Raw genomic sequence first — 12,871 nt, 5'->3', positions numbered from 1 at the left:
TCCCTGTTCATTCTAGTTTCTTCCATAGAGCAATATACAGGGTGTGTGCACATAAACTATATACCCACGTCTGCGCATGTAAAGCGTTGTGGGCATACATTACCTGCACACACCCTGTATAATACCACGTACCCGCAGTGGAGAGTCATGTGTAGGCAAGCACTGTAAAATATGAGTACATTACAGCTGCCCTACAATACATACGATTCTCGCATGAAAAGTCGCAAGCTTGATGGCTTTCGCTGTTGTGCATCATGCTGCTGCAGGGGATTTTACGTCCCATATATAGCGAACTGTAATAAAGCCATCATATGGGCTATGCTCACAACTTGCATGGAGTAGTAGTTAATACAAATGTGATAGCTATAAGCAAGCAGCTGCATTAGATTTTACTCCTTTCACGTAGTGCTCAGCATACTCAGCTAAATTAGTCACTTAGTTTTTCCTCTCCTTGTGTTGAGTGCCCCCATCTATAGGTTTGCAAGTCTATAGGAGCAGAAACAGTGCAACCACAGTCGGAAGTTGGATGCTTGTGGTTCGTTGCATTGCCTTCTGACTGCACACCGTCAACCCAAGCTTAGTTAGGACAATTTGAATAGTCTTTTGCTAGCGATTATTAGGTAGAAAAAGGAAATGAAAAAAAAAAGCAATACATAAAAGGGGACTGCAGCTACCATGTCTCCTGTGGCGTTCTGTTTTTTTTTACATATATTATTTGTGAGGTCGCAGTTTGTGGAAGACAGTAATGGCCACACTGGACGTCCTGCAAGATTAACATCAGTACACTCCCGAGCACTTGCTTGATGAATGGCAATGACATCCCCCCCCCCCTCACACACATTTAGAAGCAAAGTGTTACACATCGTGTGAATGCACGAGTTTTGTTTCTTGCTATGGTGAATCGCATTCAACGTTTTCCTTTAGCTGTGGCGTAATTCTCCCCGATACTGCTTGACATTCAGCGGTGTCTGTAACACGGTAGGACCAACCCGCCATAGTTCAGTACGAGAATGCTGTCCCAGCCTTTCCCTTGTCCGATATGTCCGTAGCCTCCACTTCCACATAGCACCAGTGTGCATGTTTCCACATGTGTGTGTTTGTGTGTACATACTCAAGCGAGCAGTTAGGCGTTAGCAAATAGTTGTGCCTAACGTAGTGCCAAGTACTATAGTAATTGAAATGAGAGGTGGAAATGTTCACGAAGTGAACATACTGCGTATTTTAAAATGATGAATACTGTTTTCGATCCAACACTTTAAGCGCAAGATGTGATGCCGTCGTTGTTATTTCTGTTACAACTGTAAACGCAACCAAAGCTTCGTTGGAACGAGCTACGTAGCAGTGAAATGTGTTGTACACATGTGGAATCTATGCACAATAATGCTCTCTTTTTAAACGGGAAGTGTTAGGTAGAACGATTACTGTGTGCTTAATAAAAGAATTTTGTTTTATACAGTGTGCTTGTAAGAAATCTGAACTTTGCACGACATCCCGTTTGGTGCCCGTTGTTCACGGACACCAAAATAAATAAGTAAACACATAAAATCCACTATGGATAACACAAATATTGCGCTGTAGCTTTACTCTCGTATTTTTTTTTTCTTACTCATTTCGAATCAGGCACGTACCACGTATGTCACACACACACACACGTTCAGTCACAGTTCCGTATTTTGGTTCGTGTGAGAGCACATTACAAGAGGAAATATTAAATAATGTGCGAACAATGTGACTAGTAATGTTTATAGATGTAACCCTCAAACTATAAAATCCCTGCATTGTAGCCGAGCACGCACCAATCTCAAGCACGTTACAAATCTCCTCCTTTTTCCTTCTAACGAATATAACTCGGAAAGCATAAAATGATCCCGGACAGACCCAAACATATCCCTACCGATTCCCTTTTTGCAGCACAGCCCTTGCATTTATCCTCACTTGCACAACAGCTGCCGGTGTGGTCACTATTCTCTCACAAACTAGCCTCTTGTCGGTGTCTGTACTCGTCCTGGGTGTATTTTCGTGTGAGAGCTTTTTTTATTTTTTAACAGTAAAGCGCTACAGCTCATTGGCATGCTATTCATTAGTTTTAGTAGATCTGTGTGAATATTCAAATACGAATCGAACACACTTTCTATCTGTAATCGGTTACGTCAATTTCTTCCGTTTTATTTTAGTTTTCATTTGTGACACCCCCTAATGAAAAAAAAAAAAAAAACAAGAAAGAGAGGAAACTGTGGATTCGAGAATGTGGTTTTTGTGGAATAATACGACAGGGGACCGAGCTCAGTCACACAGAATGATACATCAACTGTATTTCGAATAAAGGCTATCCGAAATATCGGCGCCACCCAACCTGAGGCTTTTGCTTGCATCTACCTCCGCCAGACCGCTGGATTATTTAATCTTTTCTAGCATTTGAAAAAAAAAAATATCGATAAAACTTCAGTCAAATAACTATCAGTCTGCAAAGATTGGAGCGCCAGAGACGTTATCTTGTGTTCTTACGATCGTAAGAACACAAGATAACGTCTCTGGCGCTCCAATCCCATCGAAATGGCGCTCGATCGAAATGTGTAACCTTAAATTCACCCTGTATGTACCATACTATTACCACTGTACCCATTGCACTTTTGTGCGCCATCTCGTCCTTTATTTTTGTTCCCCACGCTGTTTATCGTGGACCCACAGCAAAGCTAGGAATAACCATTAGTAAGCGCTCGTTAAGTAAGAACGTCAAGGCAACCCTAGCACCACCATATCACGAGGGAGAGTCAAACGAAAACCCTAAACGTGTCCGAAAACCGACTTGAGTGTCCTTCATCTTGGCGACCGTGGTTCTCATGATTCGAACTGTGGCCAACAGGTGGCAGCACGCTGCGGGAACGCAACATCAGACGCAGCAACATTCAACAACGTCCCGTACATTCGATTTGTGAGCAGTAAAGGTGGTGCAAAACCCATCGAAAGTCCATGGTTTCCAACTTACGTGATAAGCAAGCTGAGGTTCGAACTACTATTGCAATTTTAAAGGGGGCACTAAAGTGCAAGAATTTGTACGCTCTCCCCTTCCTTCTCAAGAAGCGCGACAGTGCGGAGACGCCTCTGATTGGTCTCCTCAAACGGTCTCACGCGATGGTTGGACGAATCGTTTGAGAAGACAAATGGAAGCCCGCTCCGCATTGTCAACCTTCTTGAGAAGCAGACGAAGAAGGAAAGCGTAAATCGCTGTTTCTTTCGCTCAGAAATCACGAACAACGCGACGGATGAAAGCCGTTCCTTTCGTGTTGGTGTGAAGGTATAACGGCATCCTTTATTCCGCGAGGGAATTCGTATTTGGATCACGAATTTTTGTGCACGATTATGGAGGAAACAAAAGGCGCCACAATGTTACAACGTGGTCGCTTAGGCTGTCATTCTGTATCAGCCGATAGATGTTATTTTACTCGTTCGATTCGTATTTGAAGTTTTCACCATTATTTAGCACAGTCTTGAATAAGAAGAGAAACAATGTGTGTGGTGTGTGTGTGTGTGTGTGCTCTCACGAAGGTCACAAAAAGCGGCTAGGCTTTCGGCGCAAACGTTCGTCTACCTTCAGCATTCATCGGAGCGAAGAGGTGGCTCCGGACGAAGTACGGCATTTAGTCCGCCAAGCAAGTAGTGTCTCGTCTGACGGAGAGGGTAGCTTGAGTGGAGACAGTACAACGTAAGTCAACACACTGAGCGCACAGGAGAAAGCAAGGATACGGAGACAAGGCTGCAACGACGCTGCATTCTCACGTCGCCTAAAACGAGGCTACGAGATAAAACGAGATAGAGCTCGTCCTTAACCGAAGAAAAATTCCCTTATTCGTATGTTAACCTTGCTCGTCATGAAAACGTTTTTAAATTACAACACATTTTAACCATTCTGTTTTTAGCATATTATTCACGAAGGAAGAACTACCCAGCTGCAGCGAAATTACTTGTGCTTGCTGGTGAATTTCAATAAGTAAAAAGAAAGAAAAAAAGACCTCTATAGGTACGAAACACACTATAGAAGGAAGGGAGTTGCCTCAGGACAGAAGCCGCCGATATTTCGAACAGAGACTGTTCTTCTTCTGGGCACCGTGGGTCCCACAATTCGCATGAACCTTTAAACACGTCACACCTAACCCTTTAAATACCATGCCAATGATGAGGACGGTGCCCAGAAGAAGAACAGTCTCTGTTCGAAATATCGGCGGCTTCTGTCCTGAGGCAACTCCCTTCCTACATCTCTACCGGTTCGCTGGATTTCTACCCATCTACACTATAGAAGGGTATTTCGAGGATACCACGCGGACGGCTGCTCTCAGGAAACGTGACTAGTAGGATGGAGAGACATACTGGGTAACAACGTCGGTATTTTCTTCTAACACGAACACACGTTGCCGAGATACGAAAAAAACCTGTGTATAGCCTCTATACACTGACTCCAATTCACCCATCTTTCTATTTCAACAGCTTCCTGCAGCTTCGCACACAGTATCCGCTGTATGCAGCCACTATATAGCAAGCGGGAGCTGCTTCGCTTTCTGTTGGCCACAGCATGCGCTTAGTGAAAAAAATTTCCTCTCTGTTCTGCCTTTCATAATGTCTTTGTTCTTTCAGACCTGTCACATAGGAAACATAGCCGTAGTGGAGTACAGCGTAGTGAAGAAGTGTACCCACCCCTGCCTCAAAATGCACTCTTAGCGGTACAGACGCGCAAGGATTCTGGCAGTAGCATTAACAGTTTTAGCAGCGAATCCTCGTTGTAAGTAATGCGTGTGCAGTCTGTTTGTTTTTGTACATGCGGCCTTATCTGTCTTACGTTCCTCTGTTGTAAAGCACATTATCGAAGTCGCACCTCGTCATCTGTGTTGTCACAATAACGCACATTGCTTGTTATCTGCTTTGCAAGCCTGCACTGTATAATGTGTGGCACAAGGGAGCTCTGCTCTCAGGAGTACACATCAGCACCGGAGCACACCTAAAACAGTAACTGCTGTTACGTCAGAGTGAAGAATAAGCTATTGGCACTGCTGAGCACTTCCCTCCTATATTGTTCCCGTATTTACTATTTTTATTAGAGGAGAATCAAGTAACGAGCTGAGCAGTACATTGTGAACCGTGGCAGGTTCATCGTTTTGTGTGAACAACTTTTTTTCTTAAATACTTTTTGTAACTGTACACGATACCTTACGGCCGTGCACTCTTTCATACGGTTTTGACGGCCTTTTCTTTTCCAAAATGAAGCAGGTGTTTTATGGGTTAAGGCATTGAGGGTCCCTTTTCACCCATTCAATGCAGTGTGTAAGATTTTTTTACAAAAAAAAATTTAAAAAACACGCGTTTTCGTCTTTGGCTTTCCACGACAGATTTTCTGTAATGGATAATGCCACGGGGAACATCATACGGCAGCCCAAAGTAATGATACTAATGATGATAACGTCACTATATATGACATAATTTCCGTGTCGAGGTTTGTGGTCTTGTTTCCGTATCCTATGTAGCCTCTCTCTCTCGTTTTCTCTCTCTGCAGTTGTAATGAGTGTTCGTGTCTCCAAATTACATCTACGTCTTATCCGCTAAAGCGGACTGTGTCTGTTGAGTTGTATATTTGTTATTGTCACGTTTGCTAAGAGAAAAAGGTATGTGGAATTTCTTAATCATGATCGAGCACATTTGTAGCTAGAATAAATGCACCAGTAAAAAAAGAAAAAAAGAAAGGTAAGGAGGTACTGGAGACTATAATCTCGTTTGCATGCATGCAGTACTAACATACTCTAAATGAGCAGGGCAGATGATGAAGTCGAACAAGAAATGCAGTTCAAACAATTCAGGAGTTTTCGTTAATTCGTAATTTCGTTAATTTCTGGGCGTTTGAGGCTTAGGTGTTTGTGTCTCCCTAATTGTGGTCTGCCTCGGACAATTCTCGTTAACAAATACAAGTCTCTTTGGAACTGGATAGAAACAGCACAAAGCCGAATTTTTCAATGTAGTGTGCCGGATTAACAATCACTGTTCCACGGCAAAACCCAACCTACAAACTAGATGGGTTATAAAGACGCCATCTTCGTTTTCCTCAGCTACATTTTTCGCTCGGGTGGTATAGAATGCCTAACGCCAGCAATGAACCACTGAAATACGTCCGTTCATCGAAGTTCCATTGGTAAAGCGCGTGGCACAAATTGATGTGACGCCGAAAAGGTACCCGGGTTCGAATCCCGGTGCCGGCTGTGCTGTCTGGGGTTTTTCCTGGGTTTTCCTCAGACGCTTTCAGACATATGTCGGCACAGTTCCCTTAGAAGTCGGCCCAGGACGCACATTCCCCCACGGCGTGAGTCGTGACGTTGCCCACATACGTGAGGCCGACAACGGCAAGCCCTATCACCATCACCACCACCACGCCGAAAAAAAGAAAAAAGAAAATTCCGTTTATCGAATACGATAATTACGTCTCTTTCTATTAAAGACCTTGCAGTTCTATATGTTTACAGTCGTACCGTCCGTGTGCGCCCCCTGTAAAGGTCGCTTCCCCTCAGAAGGATATCTGATGCAAAGAAGAAAGCTTCACAGGAGCATATCATGGTATACTGGTAAAGCCCTGCGCGTATGCGCTTCTTGCCATCCGCATCCGATCCGCACCCGATCCGCACACACATAAAATTCGCTTCTGATGTGCTGGCTCACTCTCTCTCTCATATCGGCATGTGATCCGCAAAAAGTAGGACTCTTCAGCCGCGTCCGATCCGTGTCGTTCTCAAAAGAAAATGACAGAATACATAGAAAGTGAATACAAAGGTTGCAGGACCAAACCCAACCAAAGCGAATGCCTGGTTGGGCACTTTGAATACTGGTTGGGTACTTTCACGCGCATTCGATCTGCTACCGATCTGATATGTTGATACCCGCAACCGACCCGCATGCCGAAATGGTTATTCATAATTTATCCGAATCCGCAAGGTATTCTGCTGGTAGGCATAAGATGAGTTTTTTTTTTCTGGTATGAATTGGCATTGCCGTCCCTGGTGCGAAAAAAAAAAAAAACAGAGAAAGGGGAAGTATTTAGACGTTTTTTTCATAGTCTTTCATTAACTCTACTCATGAGGACGAAATGCCAGTAAACAGAAGATAAACAGATGGATAAGACGAGTGCGATGTTGTGCATGCAGGTGGGTGCCTTCACTGAGGCTAGCCCCCGAAGGAGAGTTCTCTAACTTTGTGGAGGGGCTGGGGCCGGGCCAACTCGTGGGACGGCAGGCCCTGGCCTCTCCCAGCTTGGGCGACGTCCAGATGAGCCTCTGCGACCGCAAGGGCCGCCTCGAGGTCGAAGTCATCCGTGCTCGCGGCCTGCAACCCAAACCCGCTGCCAAGCTGCTGCCAGGTATCAGATTTTGTAAGCTACTGGACACAGTTGCGCCCATCTCTCAATTCACCTGTGGGAACCATAGGTCGGCAAATTCACGCATGACTGCCGTTACGACCATCATTCAACGGGCACATCACAGAGAATGTTGTCACGTTGAGTGATGGTCTGCGATGTGACCTGGTTCGAGGTTGATGTTGCTAAGGGTGTTGTAATGTTGAGCGATTGGCCTATGACGTGATGTCGAAGTTGATGTCCAATCATGGGTTATGAAACTATGATGCTGAAGTTGAATGGGGACGCGCCGTGATGTTCACAGGCGTCGATGGATTTTTGATGTTGATGTGATTTGGTGAACAATACAACGTGCACGGAACATGAAAGTACACTAAGAAAATTCAGCCTGTAGCATTGCTTACAATCAACGAATTTTACCTTATCGGGAGTATCCGCTGTTTGTGAAACGCATTGTGAGCGAAGTGTTCGATGTCTCAATGTGTGTGCATACGAGAGAGAGTTTGATCGTAAACTTTCGTGTTCCAGCTCCATATGTAAAAGTATATCTCGTCAACGGCAGGAAGTGTATAGCCAAAGCAAAAACAGCTACAGCACGAAGAACACTAGATCCTCTATACCAGCAGCAGCTGATATTCAATGAGGATTACAGGGGATGTGTCCTTCAGGTACGCTGAAGACGTCCGTCTCAGCTAGGACGTAAATAGAGGTTATAGTGACTCTAGACGTAAACAATGTCTTCTTCACAGGTAACGGTCTGGGGTGATTATGGCCGAATGGAGAAGAAGGTGTTCATGGGCGTGGCACAAGTGATGTTGGACGACTTGGACTTGACCAACATCGTGATCGGGTGGTACAAGCTCTTCCACCCGTCCTCGCTGGTGAACGTCGCAACGGGATCCCAGGGAAACTCTCTCGTCTCTGTCGACAGCTTCGGTTGAAAAGGGCCTCGAAGGACATTCATCATCGCCAACGGGACCGAGTGCCGACTGCATTAAGGTGCTACCCTCGCCCACCAACCGGGGAAAAAAGGAGGAGCATCTTCCCGTACTTTCCCCCTCGTAGCTCTCCACATACCACAAACGACCAGTGGTGGTTTTTTCATTCAAGGAGCGTTCCTTGCAGGAAAGCATATGATGTGCTTGAGGAGAAAGATGCTCAGAAAAAAAAAAAAAAAGGAAAAAAAAAAAGATACTGTTTATTCATCAGTGAGGTCATTTACACTGAGTTCTCTTCGGTCACTGGTTCGGACTTTCTTTTTGAATTTCTCTCTTTCTGGAGAGAAAGTGCCTGTTATGCTCTGTGCATACGTCTGTTTATCACGCCGTTTTTAAGCTCTGGTCCCATCTCATGAGAGACTTTTACCATTATCCACAGTCATGTATGAAAAAGACATCATCATCACATCTTGAGAAGATTCTGCTTTGTTTTCACGTCGGTGGAAACTTTGGTCTTTCGTGGCTCATTTTGATAATGTTGGTTGCAGTACTGTGAAGGATGATGTTGATGCTCGTTCAGTTTGCTATAGCTACGTCCATTATTATTATTATTCTTTTTTTCATTGCTTTCCCCCTCATGACATGCACAGTATTCACCTCACGAGGTCCTACTTTTTTGTTCCTGCGAAGGAATCCGCCAAAGCTCTACAACAATTTTTCTTAATAGATATAATCCTATACTGCCTGTGTAGGACAGATATCTCTAGATCACTTTTCTCTTTGACATACTAATGCAGCTGCACCGTGGAAACAAAAGAAATGACAAATTACCCACCTGAGTGCCACCCAACAAACGAGATGTCCTTTTTTTTCAATCTTGCTGCTGCTGTTGCTGTTACTACTAATCTTAAATCTACGATTCCTACCATTACTACCACAAATAGTATCGAGATGAAGTGTAAAGCGAATACTCCCATCAAATCGACTCGAAAGAATTGCAGAAGTGAAGACCCATCACACCACATCTAGCCACGCTGTACCTGGGGCAGTTCCTTTCGAAAAAAAAAAAAAAAACTTTTCTCTCATGCCTTTTGAAATTCTTCTAGATTCAGATAAGACTTCATAGCACATGTTTGCAAGAGAAGGCAATGCGACGTCCTGCATGTGAACTCCCCTGTCGATACTTGCACACCATGTGCTTTGTGAGCATCTTTGTAGCTGTACTCAGTGATGCTTAAACTATTTTCGTTCGTCGCGCACTAGAGGGGAAAAAAAAAAGACACCATCCCATATCACTGCATAGGTTGTCCATCTTTTATTCCACCAGTCCTATATCCCTGAAAGAACGAAAAGCCTACAGAATGCTACAGCACACAACAGGGTGTACTGCTCGGACACCAAACTTGAGATGCACCTTCCAGATATATTAGAGGAAAAAAGAAAATTAATATATAAAAAAAATTATTTGGAATGCTGCATTCTGAATTTCTAACACTGTCTTGGGTGTAACGACATGGAGCAGTGAATACAAAAGAAAATCAATCAATCATAATCAAATGCATGTCCACATGTCAACGGGAGGATATGTGGAAACATATGTGGAAACTCTATTGTGGGTGCATGAAAACAAACTAACAGATGAGGGACCTCTGAGCTCAGGATACAATTAAAATTCACATCATTTGTTCTTTTGCCATTAATTAGTTGACTGATTAAGTAATTGATTGCGACACAGTTGTCTGAAATCAGCTCCCCGTGGTTTATCCCATCTCAAATCTCGAGGTGTTGCAAGATCATTTATTTCGAATAAGAAACACGCGCTGCATATGGCCCACCTTTAAATACAATATTGAAACAACATTTTCGATGACGAACAAGGAAATATGAGCTGCAAAACTACTGACAGGCGATTTTGGACAACCGTGTCGCGAGCAGTACACATTAAGGTCTTCACAGTAGATGACAAAATCCTCAAACTTTGCTCAGATTAATTTCTTTTCTAGCATATTTAAAACTCATAGTACCCATTACCCAGAACAATTGCTTAAGATTACCTAACAGCTCATTTGTTACACATTGAATGTACTGACCTAAGTATTATTTTATTTTTTTCTGTAGAAAGTGAAATTTGACTCAAATTTCTGCGTAGACAATAACAGGACCGCCAGCATGAAGCTCACTCAGCTCCATTTATTCAGCAAAATGGGAAAAAATGCAGGCTTCCTCTCCCAACTTGCACATAGACCAACAATGTATTTAGCTATTTGCGTACTACATGCACACTTTCTCAATACCACAGGCATAGTAGCAAGAAAGGCGGTTTGTGCCTGTTCCTGAACGACCTTTGTGAAGGCAGATATTCAGCTCTATCACTGTTACATAAGATAATGTTTGTTTCTATTATACTCCTCCCTTAAAGTGCATGAATTAATCTGAAAGGTTGCCGTGACGTAGGGATAACAGTGTTATTATTGCGAAACAATTCACGCTGCATGCATCATGGCTATCTAAGGAGGCATTGCAGGGCATCTTTGTTTCTTGGCACGTTTCTGGTTTAAATTGGCAGAGTAGGTAATCTGGACAGGGTTACAAAGTTTTGAGGCATCTGTGGGCTGGGTTGTTTCACATGGAGTACTAGGGACACGCGCTACAAGGCTTTTCTGGCCAACGATAGGCAGCATGGGACACAAAGTGTAGAATTGCCTAGTCGTTTCAAATACAGGGTCTTACCAGCCTTTGTAGAAGGTGGGCAATGGCCACTACTAAATTCCATTAATGCTGCAGTTTCACAGAATATGGCTTGCAAAGTGCAGTTTTGATTGGCTGTAACTGATTTTGGCTGAATGTCATAGCATTGAAAGGCAAAATTAGGACAGAACATGAGAGTGGCAAGTTAGCAGCAGCACTACACAATTTTAAATAGAGTTGATGAATAGTATATCCTGCAACGAAATCTGACAGAAATCAACAACCATTATCAGGAAAAGAAGCCGTTATGGACTACATTTTTGCTAAGAAGAAAGTTCCCTAGTAAACTCTGACACCCTGCTGCTGCTGCTCGCAACCCGCAACAAATTTACACCTTTCACTGATCCGCTTATTGGGCAAGTTTTTGTCCAGGGAAGCACGTGACATAGCACAGAGCAGAGAACATTGCTATATCATTGTTTAAAGCAGCGTTCAAATCAACCTTACGGATGACTCTCAGATAACCTATTTCACCAATTTAAAGTACGACGTAGATGCCAGAAAAAAACGTTTGCTCTGACCCGTTAAATGCCGACACTGTTGAAACGCCCATGTGGGGCTCATGTTCTTGTTCTGTTTTACTAACGTATTTGTGCGAGATGCTTCCTGCAGAAGGTAGAATCACTCAATGGCCCACCCGTTCAAGGTTGTGACTTTTGTACTATGATAGTTACTGCACTGTTGGAAGGAACAAGCAAGATTCATAGTTTATTTTACTGCGACGTTGTTCATGAAGAGCCTTTCGGGCGAGGTTTTCTCTGTGGAGGGCCTCCTGGGAGATTGTGATATATGCACATCATATTCATTTTCAATGGCTGTAATTTACAGGTGGGCTCTTGAGTGGCAAAAAGGAAGTGAAGGAATGTGTTAGCAACACTGCGACATAAACTACTCCTGTTGCCATATTCGTGCAACGATGAATTTTGGCCACGTCCTGGTCTTAAGGTCACGAATATTGGAAAAGCACTAACAGAAAATATGGTGCAGAAGAGATACTAAACTCTAAGTCAGTCTCAGGGGAAAAAAAAAATATGAACGCGCAATGGCACTGTACTTCTCGTGGTTTCGTTAATGCTTTTGTGCCCTTTGCCATTTTAAAGTGCAGAGGTGGTGACATCTGAAGCAACAGATATTGCGTTCTTCCCCCTTCCCATTACAAGAAGGATCTAAATACGAAAAAAATGCAACAGAAATGCAGTGCCTTTTGTATTACATCCTAGTTCTCTGCTCAGTATCTCATTTCTCAATAGTTCTATGGTGCACAGGGATGCTTCAAATCCATATTTCAAGGCCACATATTTTGGCATTAGGATTGAACTTTAAATTGCAATTTTTAACAAACACGGTATTAATTATTCCATCGCAAGACTGAAACTAACTCAGAGCATGAATACTGGGAAGTGACAAGTCTACCTGATCGAACGTGTTATTACAATATACTTATGTTTTTGCAATCACGTGCCATGAAATGCAGGAAGATATAAAGTACTGAAGGAATAGCCTGAACGAAAAAAAAACAAAAAAAACTTGAGACATGGGTTTCGCTACCATTGATCAACTGTGCAACTCAGCAGCAGCATTCAAATTACTCTAGCATGGTGTGCAAATGTTGCTTCTCATGCAAAGCAGTGCAGCATAATCAAAAAGAGCTTCCTTGCTTTCGACAGTTTGTTTTTACTTTTTTCAAAGAGTCGCTTCGCCTTTGCATTGCTCTTTTTGAACCTCCCATACCTTGTCAAATGTAAGTAATGTATATTGTCTTTGCATAACACACACAAAACAATAAAAAGGAAAGCTGGAA

The 12,871-nt window shown here is 43.2% G+C and overlaps 1 protein-coding gene across 7 annotated transcripts in view; it reads left to right on the top strand.

The window, feature by feature from the left end:
- The window catches only part of LOC135393825 (regulating synaptic membrane exocytosis protein 2-like), an 80,999-nt gene extending 68,128 nt beyond the window's left edge, over nucleotides 1-12,871 (top strand). For 3 of the 7 annotated variants that reach the window (XM_064624112.1, XM_064624109.1, XM_064624114.1), the window contains exons 15-18: nucleotides 3,547-3,703; nucleotides 7,176-7,399; nucleotides 7,913-8,052; nucleotides 8,134-12,871. In XM_064624112.1, the coding sequence (XP_064480182.1) occupies nucleotides 3,547-3,703; nucleotides 7,176-7,399; nucleotides 7,913-8,052; nucleotides 8,134-8,325 (713 nt within the window). In that variant the 3' untranslated portion in view covers nucleotides 8,326-12,871. Of the gene's footprint in view, nucleotides 1-3,546; nucleotides 3,704-4,629; nucleotides 4,775-7,175; nucleotides 7,400-7,912; nucleotides 8,053-8,133 lie in introns of those variants that run through there. The other 4 variants (XM_064624113.1, XM_064624111.1, XM_064624110.1 and 1 more) reach the window with 3 other exon arrangements.

This window comes from Ornithodoros turicata, chromosome 5 (assembly GCF_037126465.1).
Source record: "Ornithodoros turicata isolate Travis chromosome 5, ASM3712646v1, whole genome shotgun sequence".
NCBI classification, from domain to species: domain Eukaryota; kingdom Metazoa; phylum Arthropoda; class Arachnida; order Ixodida; family Argasidae; genus Ornithodoros; species Ornithodoros turicata.
Note: the sequence above shows the minus strand (reverse complement) of the source record. Positions and strands in the feature narration are given on the sequence as shown.